This window comes from Acipenser ruthenus, chromosome 6 (genome assembly GCF_902713425.1).
Source record: "Acipenser ruthenus chromosome 6, fAciRut3.2 maternal haplotype, whole genome shotgun sequence".
Lineage (NCBI taxonomy): Eukaryota > Metazoa > Chordata > Actinopteri > Acipenseriformes > Acipenseridae > Acipenser > Acipenser ruthenus.
Genome location: NC_081194.1, coordinates 17,344,786 through 17,365,698, shown reverse-complemented (window position 1 = coordinate 17,365,698; position 20,913 = coordinate 17,344,786). Strand labels below are relative to the sequence as shown.

General features: G+C 37.6%; 2 protein-coding genes across 2 annotated transcripts; both read right to left on the bottom strand.

Moving 5' to 3' along the window:
• Positions 1–520: 520 nt before the first annotated feature.
• Positions 521–1,558, bottom strand: LOC117411550 (trace amine-associated receptor 1-like). The gene has a single exon (XM_034921820.1). The coding sequence runs from the start codon at positions 1,556–1,558 to the stop codon at positions 521–523; it is 1,038 nt and encodes a 345-aa protein (XP_034777711.1).
• Positions 1,559–15,220: 13,662 nt separating this feature from the next.
• Positions 15,221–16,630, bottom strand: LOC117972537 (trace amine-associated receptor 1-like). The gene has a single exon (XM_034921824.2). It carries the CDS (start codon positions 16,599–16,601, stop codon positions 15,561–15,563), a length of 1,041 nt encoding a protein of 346 aa, XP_034777715.2. The 5' UTR covers positions 16,602–16,630; the 3' UTR covers positions 15,221–15,560.
• Between the last annotated feature and the right edge of the window lie 4,283 nt (positions 16,631–20,913).

Below are 20,913 nucleotides of genomic sequence, written 5' to 3'. Positions count from 1 at the left end.
TATTAAACACAAATGCATAATGGCTACTTTTTTCTTTGTAATCTAGATTTTTTTGTTTAGAGATGCATAATGTTTGTAACTTCATGATTATGCTAACAAAGGTAACAGCATTTTTTTTTTTTTATCTGGTTTTGAATTTTTTAAAAAAGCCTACTAGGAAAAACTATACAATACTCTTTACAAACAAAATTTGATCAGTTTATACTTTTTTTAGTCCATTTTTTTACAGAACTGGGGAATCAACTTGGATTACCATTACAAACAAGTGTTTAATGCAATCCAGGCAGGCCTTGGTGCTGTAAAATGCTCAAAGTGAAACAGTGGAAGTTAATGTTTCATTCTGTAATTTAAACCGTTCCAAAAAGGACAGGGGACGTCAACAAAAACATGGACCATTTTTAAAAAATAATTATATATATATATATATATAGAGAGAGAGAGAGAGAGAGAGAGAGAGAGAGAGAGAGAGAGAGAGAGAGAGAGAGAGAGAGACACACACACACACACACACACACATTAGTTAGTTAGTTAACAATTGTATACTGGAAGAATTGTTTTGAAAGATTTTGCCAAATATAATAACTCTGAATGCTTTTCTGAACCAATTATAAAATAAAGCATAAATAAAAGGATTAAACGCAGAGTTTAGATAAGCGAACCAGACCACAACATCCACTAAAATAGGTGGAGTTGAGTAATTAATGAAAGGATCCACATTAAAGCATGCAAAAAATGGTGACCAACAGGCTAAAAAGACCCCCATTGTTATCCCCAGGGTCCTTGCAGCTTTCATTTCTCTCTTTAGTGATGTTGCATTTTTATTTTCTTCAGCTGTTTGCCTTTGGAATGCTGTGTCTCTAATTGACCTGGCCTGTTTTCTTGCCACAAGGAATATTTTAAGATAGATAGACATCATAACAAATCCTGGAATGTAAAAAAAAACTAAGGATGAAGTAATGGCTGATGCAGCACTTTGAACCAGAAAGCAACCTCCTACACAGTCTAAATGATCAGATGAATCTTCCATACCTTGTATGTTTAATTCTAGAAATATTAATCCAAATCCACTAACTGCAGCTAAGGTCCAGCTAATGAATATCATGTTAACTGTAACAAATACAGTAATTTTGTTTCTGTATCTAAGAGGATGGCACACTGCATAGTAGCGGTCAATGGAAATGAAGAACATATTCCATAGGGAAGCTGTGCTAAGTGTGATATCTGTACTGGTGTGGACTTTGCAAAGTAAGTCCCCAAAATACCAGCACTTTTCAACCGATCGGATCATGCTGGGAGGCATTACAAATCCTCCCAGGAGAAAGTCAGCAGCTGCCAGAGAGAGGAGAAGAAAATGTGTGGGTGTGTGAAGCTGCTTGAAATGTGCTATGGAGATGATGACCAGCAGGTTTCCACAAACCGTGACTGTGATCGCTGCCCCCAGGAACAAGTACAGTGGAACACGGGCAATGATTGGAAAGGTGATTTTAGGACATGACCCAAGTGTAGATTCATAACAGAACTGTGTGCTTCCAGAGATCCCACTTTGACTGAAATTCATTTTCCAATATGTATTACCTAGAGAATAATATATAATATGTTTAATATTAGATAGGCAGTGGCTTTTAAAATGACATTTTAAAAACACCTTTAATCTTTGACACCTTTTTTATTGGTCATGTCATAAAAATATTAGCATTCAAGATGCTCAAAACATAAACAGAGCGATGCCACCATATACGTGCTTTGCTGTATCCTAAAGGGCTAAAGCACTTTCCTGCTCATAATTAATAGCAGCACTCTTTTCTCTGCCCCCAACAGAGCCTCTTGTCTGTGTTCATTTACAGGATTAATTCATATGCTCTATGTGGAGGAAGCTTTTAGCGGCTACCCACACGCGTGACACGAGGAAGACCCTGTCACAAGGAAACATACAGATTCAAAAAGGCAGGAGCCTATGTCAATTCCTTCTGACATCCCGCCTATCAATCCACCAGAATACCAAATGGAGGACTGTGCACCTAAGTGGAAAGAAGTAGAGCAAGCTGTGAAAAAAGCAAGGGCTTCATCATCACCAGGGCCTAATGGAGTTCCGTACAGAGTGTACAAGAGTGCTTCAGGAGTTCTACGAATCCTGTGGAAATTGATGAAAGTGGCATGGGAAAAACAGGTTGTACCAAGAGCATGGCACCGAGCAGGTGGAGTCTTTATACCTAAAGAAAAATATTCTACAAGCATCAGTCAGTTTCGCCCTATTTCCCTATTAAACATAGAAGGCAAGATTTTCTTCAGCATTATTGCTCAGAGATTGTCAACTTACCTATTAAAGAACTGCTTCATTGACACTTCAATACAAAAAGCGGGCATTCCAGGTTTCCCAGGATGCTTAGAACACATCAATGTGATCTGGCAACAAATTCAATCAGCTAAAAAGGAGAGGAAGGAGCTCCATGTGACATTCCTGGATTTGGCTAATGCATATGGTTCAGTGCCACATGAACTTCTTTGGACAGCATTTAATTTTTTCAGTGTACCGATGACAATAACAAATTTAGTGGAAGCCTACTTTGGAGATTTGCAATTTAGTTTTTCAACTTCAGAATTCAGCACTACATGGCAATGCCTAGAAGTTGGAATAATGGCAGGCTGCACCATTTCTCCACTGGCTTTTACCATGGCAATGGAAACAATGATTAGGGTATCAAAATGGGTAGTGGGAGGAGAGCGCTTAGCTTCTGGAATGCGACTACCACCAATTCGAGCATACATGGATGACATGACAACCATGACTACAACAGTAGCCTGCACTAATCGATTATTGGGCAAATTAACCAATAACATTGAATGGGCACGAATGCAATTCAAGCCCACTAAATCAAGGAACATCTCTATAATTAAAGGTAAAGTAGTAGATAAAACGTTCTTCATTAACGGTGAGGCAATACCAACAGTGTCTGAGAAGCCAGTGAAGAGTCTTGGGAGATGGTATGACGGGGATCTAAAGGACACAGTTCATGTGGGAGAAGTTAGACAACAAGCAGTGGAAGGGCAGAAGAGCATAGACAGCAGCGCTTTACCAGGCAAACTAAAACTCTGATGCTTTCAGTTTGGTCTACTGCCGAGGTTGCTGTGGCCACTGACTGTGTATGAGGTTTTTTTGACAACAGTAGAGAAGCTGGAAGCCTTAATCAGTTCATATATCAGGAAATGGTTGGGAGTTCCATGCTGCCTCAGTAGAGTGGGACTTTATGGTAAAGGAATACTGCAGCTTCCAGCATCCGCTCTAACTGAGGAGTTTAAGTGCGCCAAGGTCAGACTGGAAATTACATTAGTAGAGTTACGCGACAAATGCGTAAGGGAGGCAGCACCCGTGCTGAAAACTGGAAGAAAGTGGGTGGCAAAGAAAGCTGTGGAAGATGCAAAGTCTGCCCTTCGAATTGGTGATATCATGGGGCAAGTTCAGCATGGAAGAGGGGGTCGGTCTCAGTTCAGCTCCTCCTACATGGCACAAGGCAGCCCCAGCTCAACGGAGGAAGCTGGTAGTCAACGAGGTGCAAAAGCAGGAGGAGAGGATAAGGTGTATAAAGGCCATTTCCCAGGCCAAGCAGGGAGAATGGATGAGATGGGAGAGTGTGGAACAACGCAAGATTGGCTGGCAAGACCTATGGTCAATGGAACAGATCAGGATCAGTTTCCTCATCAGGTCAACATATGATGTTCTCCCATCACCACAGAACCTAAACCTCTGGGTAGGAGAGGATCCCTCATGTCCTTTGTGTTCATCACCTGCAACATTAAGGCACATTTTGACAGGATGTAAGGTGGCTCTTAGCCAAGGGCGGTTTACTTGGCGCCATGACTAGGTGCTGCGATGTTTGGCCTTAGCATTGGAAGACAAGCGTAACATGAACAATAAGTTGCCACCTGTTCCATCAAAACATTACACACAAAAGACAACATTCCTCCGTCCAGGAGAGCAACCACCAAGAAAAGGTGTTAAAATCAATCCTCGCCCAGGACAACTGGAAGCTGCTAGAGACTGGAAAATGCTGGCAGATGTTGGTCAACGGCTTATTTTTCCACCTGAGATTGCCACCACTAACCTTCGACCAGATATTGTCTTGTGGTCTGGATCAGCAAGCCTTGTTCACCTGGTAGAGTTAACAGTGCCATGGGAGGATGCTGTAGATGAGGCGTATGAGAGAAAGAAACTGTGGTATGCTCAACTAGCCACTGAAGCGGAACAGCGAGGATGGAGAGTCCGGGTTTACTCAGTGGAGGTGGGTTGTCGAGGATTTGTGGCACACTCTACAACCCGGTTTCTCAAAGATGTCGGATTCATTGACTGAGAGTTGCGTCGCACAGTGAAGAACTTATCTGAAGCAGCAGAGAGGAGCAGCAACTGGCTGTGGTTGAAACGGAAAGATTCTGGCTAGGGATCTCAAGCACAATAGAAAGAAAGAAACGCTGATGTACAGGTAAATAAGATGGGCTGAGTTGAGTGGGGGACGGAGGGGGGTGATTCTGGAACGCCAGAATCACCGTCACGCCCTCTTGAGGTGTCGTGGGCTAGTCGACGAAACACCGAGGATGGAAGGTGCCCACTTGAAGACCCCAGAGATGTACCCTACTTAGCTCAATCCAGACGGTTGTCATGCTGATGCGCTGGGGAGACCGTACTGTGGTTGATCCCCGGAGCCAGCATCGCAGCCGTTGTGTGTGCTGATGCGCTAGGGAGGCAAAATAAGCTGATCCCTGGAGCCACCATTACACTTCAGCCATCAACACCTGACAGAAGGATATCTACATCATCATATGGAAGGAAGCGCAAATGGATGGAGACACCTATGGATCACATTAGTTTACTGTAAAGCTATGTCTTAGTTGGTGCTTATCTTGGCGAGAGCCGAGTTCAAATCAGCATGAAGTTTTAACATCTACTCTCATGTAATGGAAATCAGTTATAATATCCAGCAGCCAAGTTGATGGGGAAACGTTCGGTTTTGTGCAAATTAATTTTATAGCCTGAGAATTTGCAAAATAATTCTAGAGTTGAAAGTGCTTGTGGGAGGGAGGAAACAGGATCAGAAATGTACAAAAGAAGGTCATCAGCATACAACGAGACCTTCTGTGTCCGCCTCTCTCTGACTAAACTCTGTATGCCATGGTTGCTGTGCAGTGTAATAGGCAGAGGTTCAATTGCGAAGGCAAATAAAAGTGGAGAGAGAGGTCTCCCCTGCTTGGTTCCACAGTGGAGAGGAAAATATTCTAAATGTGTGTTATTGGTTGGTATTGAGGCAAGATGAGATACATACAGTAGTTTTGTCCAGTTAATAATATTGGGACCAAAACTAAATTTCTGTAAGTTCATTAAAAGATAATCTCACTCAACACAATCGAACGTCTTCTCTGAGAAGCATCTCAGGCACAGGTGAGTCTGAAGGGGAATATAGAATGATATTGAAGCTTTATACAGTGTAGGGTGTAAAACTGAATTCGAGAAAGATTCAGCAAACAGAGCTTAATAAGAACTGTTTATAGAACTCTGGGAAACCTGTCCGGGCCTGGTGATTTACCACTTTGCATCATGCGTATTACAGAAGCAATTTCATCACTGGTGAGTGCTTCTTCCAACCTAGCCTTGGACTGTGGATCAACATGGGGGATGGTTACATTTTCAAAAAAAGCATTAATTAGTGTATCATCCTTAGGAGAATCATAGTATAAAGAGACGAGTAACATTTTTTAAACTGATTGTTGATCGCCTGTTGATCGACATTAAGTGTGCCTGATTCAGTACGAATTGAGAATAAACGTGTATTATGTCATTGCAATCACTCAGGTGAAATAATGTCTTGTAATATGCCCAAACATCAATATTTTACAACAAAACTTTGAGGAAGTATTGCAAGGTCACTCAGGTCATATTATAACACATTTATACAAGTATCTCTAAGCAGAATACATAATAAAAATTACTTAACATAAAAAGAATTAAAAAAAAAAACATTGTGTTGAAAAAAAAAACATTATGTTGAAAAAAAAGCGAAAAGTATTGTATGGTTTCTGAAGTATTTTATAATGTTCCCCAGAGTGTTCTGAAAAAAAGGACACCATTTGCAAGACTTTACTGTTAAAAATGTATTTTTTGTGATTTTTTATAGGAAGAGAGTCAACTACAGCCAGAAAGTGCCTGGTCCTGGGGGAGCATCCCACTGAAAAATGCTTGGTCCTGAAAGGGTTAATTAGTCTCTCAAGCCACTTAGACAGATTTAATTGTATTGCATTTCCACCTAGAAAAAGTAGATGCTAATTAGACTTTTACTGTAGTTGTACTCAGAATTGTAAAATATACTCCTATGATTCAACTACTTGGCTAACCCTGATTTGTTCAATATTAAACATCCCTTTCTACTAGTTGAATGCTAAGTAGAAACACATTGTCTGCTGAGCTGCAGGGTCACAAATTGTCAATTGAGTTATAAACAAGTCAGACACAATTATTTATTTATTTATTTATTTATTTATTTATTTATTTACTTACTTACTTACTTACTTACTTACTTACTTTAATCAGAATATACAGATTTTAAAATCAATTCACAATGCCTGATGCAGTTAGACACAGAACTTGACCAATTGAGTGAATGAGCTACAGCACAGAAGTGATTTTGTACCAGGAGGCTGCATCAGCTTTTAGTTTTATAGCATTGTCATTATTTAAAATACAAGCAAAAAAAAACCAAATCATCTTCCACAGAAGAAAAGAATGCAGTGATAGTAGGTTAATGATTGTAAAACATTAATCCTCTAAAAGATTAGGTGACAAATTACTAATATGTTTTGACAGGTTCTTAAGTTTTCCATTACTGTAGTGGTTTAGTTATAAAATATCTTGAAAAATTAGAATGCAAGTCATAACACTTTTTAGTTTCTCCAAGGGATCTTTATAGTCATTAAACCAACAGCACACCTATGTTGTTATGGTGTATTCAAAAGTTCCCCTTGTGAATAGCTCATTATAATTGGCCTAACTAATCTTATGTCAGCTGGGAAACTTGCAAAGTCATCTTGACCACTGAGCTTTATTAAAACCTTACTCCTGCCTACTGTCAATGACTTCATAGATAACTTCATTATAGAAACCTACAACTCTTCTGAGTATATTTGTGCCATGAACGCTGGAGATCTAGTTTCCTTTAAACAAGCTGCTTACTCTCAGAAATAGTGTATATATATATAATATATATATTGTATTCACCTAAAATTAAGCAGTTACAATTATACCTTATGATTAAATAAACAGCAACAATTTATTGAACACTTTAATTACTTCATTAATTAAATAAATAATTACACCTTTCACCCTCATATCACTTTAACAATCACAGCCACCCAGACAGGTAGCCAGGTGACCTAACAAAGAGTCAACGACAGAGCTGGAGAGTTACACAATGACTGCTGGCTCAGAGAGCAGGCAGACACAGACACAAACTGAGTGCAACACACACATGGAAAAAGCAAGAGAAACAGTAATAGATCAAATACAAATAGATCAAAAAGCAATACATATCACTGGCCAATTATCCTAATAGTAGAATAAGAGCAACAATACACAACCCACATGATTTTTCACTGAAGCCAGTGAAATGCAAGGGTGCACAAATCTGGTCCTTGAGGTCTGGGCCCTCCAGGTTTTATAGGTATCATTTAACAATAAACTGATTAAGACCTGAAAGAGGACCCCTAAGACCATAATTGTGCACACCTGCAACACATTAAGACACACATCTAATTAGTGACTGGTCAATGCAAAATTAATTTGGATAGGGAACAAAAAAATACCTTAACACTACTAATAAGCTTTATTGATCAGTCACTAAATAGATTTAAAAGGTCATTATATTAAGCAAAAGATTGTTATATAGAAGTCAGTAATTAGTTATTGTAGAAGGGGTGTGGGTATTCACTGCGAGAGATTCCAGAAACATAGTTTGCATTTGACATGCCACACAGGTTTTATTTACAATATTTACACAATTGCAGTTGCAGTAAACGAATAGCCGCCAATGGTAGTCCTAGTGTGGAAAGACATTCACACCAGTGTAAACAAAAGAAATGTACAAAATGCAAAACAAAAGACAGTGGGAAAACAGCTCAAAATAAAAGCTGCCAAAAACCTGACTCAGCGCTGCTCCCACTAAAAGGGGAGTCTCGCTCCAGGAATCCTCTTCCTGACATGCAGTAAGATATCCTGGGATGGGATTAGAATCCCCTAAAATATTTCCTGCTCCTCAACACTAGGATCCTGGTTAACACACATGCTGACCAGGGCCGGCGTAACCATATAGGCAGAACAGTACAGAGGTCTGGGAGTTCCGTTTTTTTTAAGAATTCTAAATTCAGTGTTTTTTAGAAAGTTTCATTTAAAAGTTGTAATGCATTCCAGTAGTGGCTGTTAAATCACAATACTTGTGCAATACAAGGCAATGTATTTGGAGAGTCACAAAAGCATGCATGTGTCTGTGTACATGTTCTGTAAAAAAAAAGTCCAGCACCATTTCCCCCAACAGGATAACTTCACTAGCTTTACATGGTCACTTAATCACTTAGCACTCACAGTGGATAGAAGCTTTCACATTCAGTGGAGGAAACTGACTGAAAACAAGTTGAAAGTGTAAAAAATTTTATTTTTTATTTTTAAAACATTGACGAAACAAACCGACAAAGCAAAATGTTAGCCAGATTGAGCAATCAAGAAACATGATAAATGTTGCAATATTGGAGCAATGTGAAACAATTCAGTAGCATTATAAAAAAGTCATGGGTACAAAAAAAAATTGTAGGTTAGAAATACACTAGGTTAGATAATTCTCTGTTTGCAAACCATGCTTTTAGACTGTCTTGTACTTCCTGGGTCATTTAATCTGGAGAGTGAAATAGTCCATACCCCCTTCAGGGCCTTCTGTAACTGGAACAGCACTAAAAAAGGACAGTGTTCCATGTGCACTCCTTCATATCTACTCCATTAGTGCCTGAACACCTCATGGGATTGAATCAATGAGGGTCTGCCAGGTTTTGCAACATATCCAAGAAATAAAGCAAGCATGTCTTTCTCTTTCCTGTTCTTTATTTTTGAAGCATGGGGTCATATTAACTCACAGGCTTAAAGATTATTTATTTTCGTATATTTTCAAAATAAATACCTTCTAATTCCTTAATAAAGTTGTTTTGGCATAAACCAAACATTTAAAAAAAAACACATCTAGGGCTCTATATATCATTGATTTTTCTTTCGTATCTTGACTTTTCATAGGTTTTTGTGACTTCATAGACCTACCCGCGATATATTAGTCATTTTCACTCCTGTAACTTAGTTTCATCCCTGCTGCGGTACTGTAGTTCCGACTATTTCTTTCAAATTACTTTCATATGCATTGTGGCAGGGAGAGGAGCCCTGCACATGAAAAGGGGGCCGGGCAAAGCCATGCCATAAATGTGTTGTTTATTTTTAGAACGAGGTACCCCTCCGCCCCGGTGCAATTTATTATTTTGTATTTGTTTTGTTGTATTATTATTATTATTATTATTATTATTATTATTATTATTATTATTATTATTGTTATGATTTATTTATTTATAAATATGACAGCATAGCCCTGTTTTTGTTATTGTTTTATTAAATGTGATGATGAAGAGCCGTAGGTTTTGTTTGGCAGCATGGATGGGAAGCCCCATCCACAATTTAAAAACCTTGTGTAGAAGGTGGCCATCTCCCGAATTAATTAAGTGATTAATTTGTTGCTAATCGGGAGATGGTCACCGACATATAAGCCTGCAGTTCTCCCTGCTCGGGGTGGGTGTTCGAGAGGAGGAACGAGAGCGAGAGAAACAAAACCGAAAGTAAAAAGAACAACTATCTTAAGGATCCGTGAAGGCTGCTGCCCAGCCGGACCGTAGGGTTGTATTTAGTGTTTGTGATTTGTTTTGTTTAAATCTTTTGTTTCGCTCTGTGAGAAGTGTGTTTTTGTTTAAACGTTTTATTTTATTTTTGTGTTAATAAACGGCGCCGCAAGCGTCTTCTACCCTGCAGTACTTGTTTGTTTTCCTTCCTGCTTCTGGCCTGACGTCACCTAGTCAGCCATCCCGTCACATGCATATGTACGAATCTCATTATAATATCAAAGTTTCGCTCGTACCCTTGATGTATTATAATTTTTTTCCTGATTTATAGTTTGTGGCTGTTATTTTACACATGCCTCTCACTGGTGTAGATTCAACTAGCTGTTCGTATGTGAAACTTCATCTTATGGTACCTGTTCCACACTGTGCTTTGTGTATATAAAGCCTACTGTATTGCAGAGGGGGGCCAAAAGTCTCACAACATAGTGAGTGTTGTTTTTACAGCGGTAAAGTCACACATTTCTCGTCCTTGTTCTGCAAACAATTCTGACCGCACCTGACACAGGAGCCTTGAACACTATTTAGTATTGCAGGCATTACAAATGTGTTCTAGTATTCTCACCTGAAAAGAAAAACAAAGCCATTACTATGTTGGCAGGCTTATTCACACAAGCAATGCAGTGTTTGTAATCATTTGGTGTGTTCAGCAGCTTGATGGAAATAGTCTGTAAGGTTAGATATGCAGAACCGTGTCTGTATAGAATAGATTATTTCTGTAACCATCATATTATTTTCACTTGCATGCCCCTGCTCTTGCTTCCTAATATCAGAGTTTTAATACTTCTGCTTTGTTGGCAACTATCCATGTAATTGTATATCTTAAGAATATGTGTGTTGTGAATGGTTTTATTATCCACTAAGTTACAGTATGGGTAGGAGCATGTTTACTGCAAGGCTTGCTATGGTGCTTTTAATATAGATTATTTATGGTAAAAACAAGTTTATCTAAAACTGAGGTGAAGTGAAAGTGTGTCTGTGCTTATTGGGTGTTTAAAGAACTATAGAAACACGGCACAACGTTAATCACGTGGCGGACAAACACGTGGAAAACAAATCTGTTTTGACAGTTCAGAAATGTGTTAATTGAACAACAATGACTTTTAAGTTTGCCCTTGTTTTTGTACGTCCCTTTGTGATTAACTCATTATATTAATCTACCCCTTCCCCAGTCACCTGGCCGAAGTCAGATTGACCATAGGGCCTAATTAAAACCTTACACCTGCTGTCAATTAAACATGTTGTTTTCATATTACTTTGGTTCCATTAACTTCATAGACAACAGACTATTCCTCTCTGAGAATATTAAGGACCATGTCCACTTGGGATTTCAGCAAACAAATGATGTAAGAAAAAGAACAGAAAAACATATTTGATATATTTCTTTTTTGAAGTATACATACTGTTAGCTCTCCAACATGATGCATTTTAGGTGGTCTAGATTATTTTTTGGTTTAATTTCTTAGTTTAATTTGTATTTCTAAAACAAGTTTCTCCTACATTTTAAAGCATTAGGTTGGACTTAAATGTATTAAACTCACTGTATATCTAGGGTTACCACATGATGCCATGTTCACTGGGACAGTTTGGGACAGTTCAGGATTTTTAACTCACACCCCAATGCATTCTGGTAAGTGCAGCCCTACTTCTTAAAGAATGAAACAAGTTAAAGGTACGTGAGGCCGGTAAAACATACCAGAATGCATTGTGATATGATTTGAAAAGCCTGAACTGCACCAAACTGTCCCAGTGAACATGGAGTCATATGGTAAGCCTATGCAGAGCTAAGCTGTGATAGTGTTTAAAGTGGTTATAGCAAACAAGTGTTTTCATTTTAAAACATGGTACTACAGGAAGAACATTCTCAGCTTCCTTGCCTTACTCCCAGGAAGTCTGTTACTATTTCACTTCCCAGGTCACTGCACCTGCATGTTGGGTCAAAGCATCTTACTGGCTTCAAAGCATGTCAGTCAACTGGGGAAGCAGCTGGTTGTTTAATGACAGGAAATACTGGGGTTCGGTCAATTTCACTCCAGGTGAAATGATCGATAAAGTTTTCAAATGAAAGTACATGGTTGCTGTAACATGCTTCTTGCAAACTTCAAATTTGAGACATAGCAAAAGTGAAGTCCACAACAGGTCAAATCCTTGGCTACGATTTCCTGTAAACAAAACTCGAATGGCAGCATCTCCTGCAAACACAAATGTGCCCAAGAAGACAGTAACAGGACACTGTCCCTGTTTCAGATAATATGAGGTCAACAGGAAAACCACATTCAGTCCACTAGTTTTACAGCCAAATTTTAATGTAAGGAACCGAGTTATTTTTTAATAAAATTATGAGAAAACAGTAGTGACATACTGTATGTGATGGTTTCATTAATGTCATAATATTTATAGTAAGGCATTGATTTTCAATAAACTTCCATAAGATCAGTTAACCACTTTATCTGTAAAATATATACTGCATGCTTTCTCTATATGCTTTCTGTTCAGTTGTGTGTAGCTGGGCTTATGTTACTGGATGTAAGGATGATGGCAGGAGAAAGCTGCCATTCACAGAGATTATTCACTTGTCTCTATTTTTTCTTTCTCCACTGTTAACATTATAAATCACATCCCCATTGGAACCTATCAGCAGCAACTACACTTAGAATTTCAGTAGATCTTGCACTCAAAATGTCAATCAAAAAATATAAATATTTAAACCACAACAGGTTCTACAAAAACAGATTAAATGTTAATATCAGCTTTCCGTCTGTTTTTTATTTCAATTTAATTATATAATATGTATATGTTTATAAGTGTTTGAAGGCTACATCTAATCAAGCTGAGTGTATTTTCTCTCACACTGTATGTCAGACACAGTAAAGAGGGCCGGTGAAGTACACGCTAAACTGGATCAGACTTATAAACATACAGTATTATCATTCTGTTATTGAGGATAAGACATGAGGATAGAAACTTGCTGAATTGTACACACACATATTTCAGTACATAATGCCCTCTTCTCTGGGGTTTTCTTTTTTTTCTGATAGTTTGCACACAATACTACAAAATAATGTACCTTGTTCAATTGATCTTATTCAAGATGGTGTTGTAATTAGCACTGAGATAACAGCACTTTACTGTAGTCAGTTGTTTCTACTGATGTCAATGTAGCTGGTGTTATCACCCCTTTTTTATGACCTACCATATTAACATTGAAGTACATTCATTCAATGAATTGTGAATGTACGGTGGTTTGTTAAGTACTTGTTTAATGCAGGTTCTTGTTGACATTTCCATTTTTTTATACAGTACGGTAATAAAAAAAACAAAAAAAAACAAATCATTGCTATACACACTTTTAACAATACAAACCCTACATGCCTTTTTCTGTACTGGCCATCAACATCATACTTTTATTTTTTAAATGTATTATGTGTTCTATTTTGTTTTGGCAAGTAAGAGAGTGTTCTTTTTTTTCAAACATTCTTAATTCTATACATATTTTAAGTTATCCAAAAAAAAAAAGTAAGGTTTGAACCCACACAGTATGAAAAATAAATATATTAATTGTTTAGAATTCTGCAAAATAGCTGTGGCCAAACTTCTTTTGGGGGGACCTTTGTGTGCTGACATGATAATTGCCTTGATGTTGCATAAATCTTCATCACATACTCCTGTAGAAGATCCGACAAATATGTTTAACCCTTAGGTGCTGTGTGACTATTACTTGATTATGTGAACCCTGTATATGTGTGTGCACTGGCTTATTTATTTACAGGAAAGCGATTTAAACAGCAGCCCAGCAATCAAGACACTACTAAATGGGTAGTTGAATTGAACTATACTGATAGGCAAACAAAACCGTACTAATTACTAATTACTAATACTGGTACGAAAGATTTTCTCAGTGATTCATTGTGTGGTATTCTTTGTACATATTTAATTTTACAATAAAAAGAAGTAATGGGAACGGTGATGTAGTTTCATCAGCCTATTTCACTATGTTTAAGTTCTGCACTCCACATGTTAGTCTCCTGTTAGTCATGAAACATGAATGTATTTTCCATTTCATTTTGATTGTATTATGAGTAAATGGAATGAAATTGTTAGGACACTTACAGTGGTGGTTGTGTCAATGTGACAAAAATTTATGAATTGATAATAACAAGCATAAAGAAGTTAAAGAATAGAATTTCTCACATGATACTACGGCATACCTTAGAAACCTTATTCTCAGCAATTTTTAGAAGTTTCTGTTAAAAAAACAGTCAGACAGGTGAATTTCTCTGGGTTTAGCTAAGCTATTCATCCCAACCCCCTGACAAAACATAATAATTAAAACCTACTTATCATACATTGGTATATTTATTTTATAGTTTAAGAAACAAATCTAACATGAATAGTAAACTTTGCATTGCTTTGGTGTCTTCCATTTTAAATTCAAGCTGAGAAGCACAGGCATACCCCACCTGCACATCCCCCCTTTACGCTGTTTATACCTGCAGATTTTACTTGTGTCTTTGTTTCATGAGACCTCCGCCATCACCATGCAGCTATTCTCTCTTGTATTCTTGATTTAACTTGTTCTGTGTTTGATGGTGACAAATAAAAACCGTAAAGTCATTGCATTATCACTGTGCATCTTTGAAATACACATTGACAAAGTATACCAATAGCATATTGGTTGTGTACAACTCTAATTACTGTATACAACTCTAATGACCATTTAATACACTCGGATTATATCAAATCTAGTAGTTCATTTCATGGACTGTAACCATGAGTCTATCTGTGACTATATAAGATAGATAGATAGATCATCTAATTATCAATCATCTAATTTACAAAGGTGTCCAGGGGGAGATCACAGGAAGCAGCAAGGCTCATTCATTTTTTTTTTTTTTTTTTTTTTTTTTTTTTTTTTTTTTATTTCTTAGCAGACGCCCTTATCCAGGGCGACTTACAATTGTTACAAGATATCACATTATTTTTATGTACAATTACCCATTTATACAGTTGGGTTTTTACTGGAGCAATCTAGGTAAAGTACCTTGCTCAAGGGTACAGCAGCAGTGTCCCCTACCAGGGATTGAACCCACGACCCTCTGGTCAAGAGTCCAAAGCCCTAACCACTACTCCACACTGCTGCCCTTTCATAAATTGTATAACACATTTAATTACATATGCAACAATACAATATCCATTCACAAAACAAATTCATAGCACAGATATGTCATTAGTTGACAACAGCAAATTGTGTTAAAATGTTGCAAGCTAAGGAAATTATCTGAAAAAAATGTAATAGGACTCAGTTTAGATTTGATTTGGAAGATGCTTCAGGGTTAGTGGCTAAGTGTACATCATGACTGTTTAGTCTGGGTGACCAGTAATACAGGGTTTACTGTAATTTCATTTTTGATGTTAATCCTTTGGTAGTGTGATACAGATTTATTTTCTTTAATTACTAATTTGTTTATTTTAATTTTAATTACTACAATATAATTCTTTATCACAGCAGTTTAAAAATCTCAAGGTGTAACTGATTATTAAAAATGGCACAATTATTTAACATTTAGTGCTGTTAACTATGTAAAGGTAAAAATGAATTAATATTACTCGTCAAAAAGTTTTGTTCTTGAAGAACCGTTTTGAAAGACTTTGCCAAGCGCAATAATTCTGAGCGCTTTTCTGAACCAGCTATAAAAGAAAGCATAGACAAAGGGGTTCAATGTTGAGTTCAAATAACCAAACCAGACCAGTGCATCTACTAAAAGGGGTGGAGTTGAGTAATTAAAAAATGGATCCATTATGTTGAACAAGAAAAATGGTAACCAAGATATGAGAAAGACCCCCATCACTGTCCCTAGTGTCTTTGCAGCTTTTCTCTCTCTCTTATTTGCTGTTGTATTTTTCTTTTCTTCAGTGTTTTGTCTTTGTTGTTCTGTATCTCTAATTGACCTGGCCTGTCGTCTTGCCACAAGGAATATTTTCAGATAAATGCCTATCATTATAAGTCCTGGAATGTAAAAGGAGAGGAAAGAGGAAACCATACTTGATGCTTCACTTTGTATCAGAATGCAACCACCTACACAGTCAAAGTTCTTGTAATAGAAATCCTCTATACCTTGTATATTTAACCCTAGAAATACCATTCCAAATCCAACAATGGCTGACACAGTCCAGCTAATGAAAATCATGTTAAGTGTGACAAATACAGTAATTGTAGTTTTGTACCTCAAAGGATAACACACGGCATAGTATCGGTCAATTGAAATGAAGGACAGGTGCAAAATGGAAGCTGTGGAAAGCATTATATCAGTACTGGTATGAACTTTACAAAAAAAGTCTCCAAAATACCAGCAACTTTCAACGGATCTGATCATGCTGGGGGGCATAATAAATCCTCCCAGAAGGAAGTCAGCTACTGCCAGAGAGAGGGTGAGATAATTTGTGGGTGTGTGAAGCTGCTTGAAATGTGCTATGGAGATTATGACAAACAGGTTTCCACAAACAGTTAATGCTATTGCTGTCACCAGGAATATGTACTTTGCAACACGCATACTGATAGAAATGATTGGTTTAGGACATGAACCACTCACTGATTCATAACAGAACTGTGTGCTTTCATTGATCCTGCTTTGACTGAAATCCATCTCTATGTCCAGCCTGGAGTCTGGATGCTCTTTTCCTAGAGGAAAATAATTTTGAATCTGTAAAAGTCATATTATAGTGTTTTGTAGGTAGCGCTTCATTTTCGAGGCCAGCAATTACACTTTAAGTATTATAAAAGTACATATATATATATATATATATATATATATATATATATATATATAGCAACATGAAAGTAATACATACTTACATAACTTATTGAGTATTCATAAATGTACTGTTTGTATTAACTAAATCGTTTTCTAGCTGTCCGTCTATTTCGCAAATGCACTTGCAGCACATATATTCCCCTCATACACAGATGTTTCCCTATAACCCTACAAAATCAGTGAATTTAAATAAGCCAACCAAAGCTTATTAATACACATTAATTACTATGCATGAAAGGCAATACCTTGTTTTTCACTGTACACTTTTATTACTGCCACTAAATACTTTTTTCTTTTCTTTTCATATGGTCCATTTAGTTATAGATGTAAGTATTTAGCGCACTGAAACTAATTAAAAGAGAAAATCTTCACAAACGTACCTTAGCTCAAAGTCAGCTGCTTCTGAGCTTGGTCAGTTCTTACACGGACGTTTTATATACAGCAGTGCAAACCTCCAAAGACCATAATGTGCGTGACTAATATTGCAGACTTGCTTTATCAGCGTTTTTACAACATATGTTCACCTCCATTTACCTTTGAGATAACACGTTTCCCAGAGGTCAACAAAACACAACACTGGTCATTAAACTCCAATCCCATGTCATTTTTGAAGCAACCTGCGTAACTCATGGTATAGTCGCCTCTAAGGCACTTCCATAACGGTAAAGTTTGTTTTGATAACAAAAGTTATCAGTGAAATAAATGTTTTGAGTGGCATGTTGGTACTGAAGTAAGAAACCCTGTATATTGCAAAACCTGTATAGTGTGTAATATACTATACTAACCCTTAGTATTGCAATTACCTTTGTATAGTCAATGCAATCATCCTTCCTGTTACTAAAGAGCCAGTATTATAAATTAAACTGTTATTGTGCTGCACATGTATTGTTTGTGCTGTGTTTTGGTATTCTTGTTTTCCCATATCGGGTAGATCCACTCTTGCAGGGTGACCTGAGCAATCATTTAGTAGATTGCTAAATTAAACATACTAAAATCAAAGTGTTCCTGGGAAGTAATGGGGCTGATTTGTTTTGTGGGAAGACTGTTGGAGTTCAAAAGTATCAGTAAAAGCTGACCTTGAGCTTGAGATGCTTTATTCTCAACATTGGTTTCGGGTGACTTCAGAATATATTACTGCTGTAGTACTATTTTACCAATGGCTTATACCATTGTAATTGCACTTTAGCTACCTCTTATTATGGAACCATTGCATTGCCATTGGAAATGATCTGCCATTGATGATAATTACTAATGCAAATGTTATGATACATCATCAATCTGTACAAAGTTTTGTCCTTGAAGAATCATGTTGAAAGATTTTGCCAAGTTCTATACTAACCAGGTAAGTGTGGAGGTTTATTTGAAATGAAAGCAAGGGCGTCATTTGAGAAAAATTCTGGGGGGGGGAGTATTTTTAAAGCAGGCACTAGTTTATAACAAACTTGAAAATGGCATTCCTCTAAGTCTCATTGTGGTTTATTCATAAATGAGAAAACAGGAGTATGTGATTGGATTTCATTTCGATTCCTATTTAACGGCAGTTGCTATTCATAAGAGATAATTGAGATGCGTCGCTAAGCCCAAATGATTTTCATCTATGTTTGTATGTTTGTAATGAATTGAGAGAAAGGTTAACGATTACCTCATTAGTATAAAGTTTTCATCTGTCCTGAGCGTCATCCTGCTATTCATAAGAGTGAACAACAGCAAAATGCTGTCGATAACTAGGAGTTATTGAACGCTTTCTACAGTCAAGTCTAAAGATCTGCTGCATGAGTATTCCACCACATCAGAGGATCCTTTTCAGCAGTGATTTGTGGCAAAGCTAAATAGCGAAAGACCTCACTCCTGGCTCTGGTTTCATTACAGTCATCCACTTCAGCACGATTTCTCTGTAGCTGCTGCTGCTTTGTGGTAATGTTCTGCAGTAGCTGACAAAGGCTACCTGGTGCCGAGCCTTCACCTGTGGTACCTTGTGCAGCATTCTCTGTTCCTGTGGTTACCTCTTGCTGGGACAATTTAACAGTAGCAGTGACTACTGCCTCATTTGCTGTGATGGCAGTTATGTCCTCTACATTTTCAGAGAAGCTGTTCTTGAATCTGGGGTCTAGGAAACAAGCAATAGTTTTTTGATGTTGTCTGTTGAGTACCTTGCAATCAGATCATCCTTTATGGCAGCCTTCATGTGCTTGGCCAACTCACTGTCATTAGTCTCTTCTGTGAGCAGATCATTTGTCAGATGATGAAGTATTGGCTTCAGTGCTGATATAGTGACATAGCTTTCAGCAGCTAGAGAATCTGTAAAGGTGTTCAACATTCCAAGAACTTTACACACATCTTCAAGGGTGGCAATATTTGTGTCTCTTGGCATTAAATGCCATGTACTAATATCACATGCCAAGGCAGCACACACAGCCTGTTATTGTTCAATGAACTGGGACACCATGGAATAAGTGGAGCCCCACCTGGTAACTACATCATGGATTAGGGTGTGTTGAGGTACATTTAGATCAGGCTGCTTTTTGATTAGCTCCCTTCTCCTTTTCCACCTGCGGTTAAAGCCCTGAACAATTTCACAGCAGTTTCTATTCTGTTCAGTTTTAAAGCCTTTCCAATGGCCAGATTCAGATTGTGGCCAAAGCAGTTAAGCCACACTGCATGCAATCCAAGCAGCTCTTTTTTCATGTTTACTCCATTGTCAGTGGTTATGCCAGCAAGGTTGCAGGTGTTCAGGTTCCATTCAGAAAGGTGCTCTTGAAAAAAGGCTTGACTATTGTCAGCGGTATGGTCCTGGGGGATGAAAATTGTTTCCAGACAGTATGTTTGTAATTTCCATTCTGAATGAACTGTCAGGCTCATGTACTGTTCTCCATTGCCTCCAATACTGGTCCACAGATCAGTTGTACAGGAAAACCACTCCACCATTTTTTTTAAAAAAGTGCAGTTTATTTGCTGGTAAGAATTCGGAAAAGATCGGTCACATTGTTTAAAGCACAAACATTAACTAATATTGATTATTATTTAATAGCAGAGAAAACTATAACTGCTGTATTTATAACTTACTTTTGAGATGTCTGCATAAATTGCAGGGTGATGGTCCCTGAGGTGTGTAAAAAAGTTAGATGTGTTTCCACCACGAGCAGAAACCGATGTTCTGCAACGTCTACAAAACGGCACTCCATCTGACACTATAATGTATAGCACTCTTTGCAACACAAAATGGCGGCAATGATGATTAATAGGAAGGTGAGAGAGCAGACAGAGTACTACTAATGCGTCAACAGTGCGTTTCTAAAACAAGGGAGACAGCTCGTGAGTATTAAACTTGGTATTCGGCCCCATTCGTTGCAACTTTATTTTTTTTACACTTTGTGGTGGACTGTCATAACCGTTGTAAAATCGTAATTACAATAATCGCGGTGCAGCGCAAAAGGAACCGTATCTATACCGTAATGTATCTAAACCACGGTAAACCTCAAAACCGGTATACCGACCCATCCCTAGAACATGGTATATTTTTTTTCACATATGTGAAGGTTTATATCATATGACAGACAAGTTGTAGTTTACATCTATGTAAATTATGCACAACTATATGTTATGTTTTAAAAAAACAGTATTTTAACCCTTAAAATATATAAAGAATATTAATCTTCTGCCTCCGATCCTCCCCATACTATATCTTTTTTTTACCTGTTGTGCTCTGTTCTGTGTAGAAGAGCAATGTGAAGATTAGCATTCTCATCTTAATAACAATCCAGAGCATGGTAATGCAGTTCATCTCCTGGTTTGAAAGCTAACCATTCGTGAGAGTCTTCTACTGAGAATGAGTGCAAATGCTCATTAAATTCTTTATTCACATATAGCATTCCACACACAAACCATTGGGTACGAAATTGCAAAATGTATAAGATTTTCACAAACTGCGGAATTTGTTCTCCATGTACTGAATCAACTATGAAGAAGTCACCAACAGCATATTTAACAGTGTCAATTACAACCTCCTTTGTCTTCCAGACAGTGTCTGAATCTGGCAATGTGCTTTCTGCAACTTCCAGGCAGCCCTCAAAAAAGGTATTTTATTCTTTTGGGATTTTCTGAATACATACTTCAAATGTTGATTGTGGAACACTATCATTTCCAA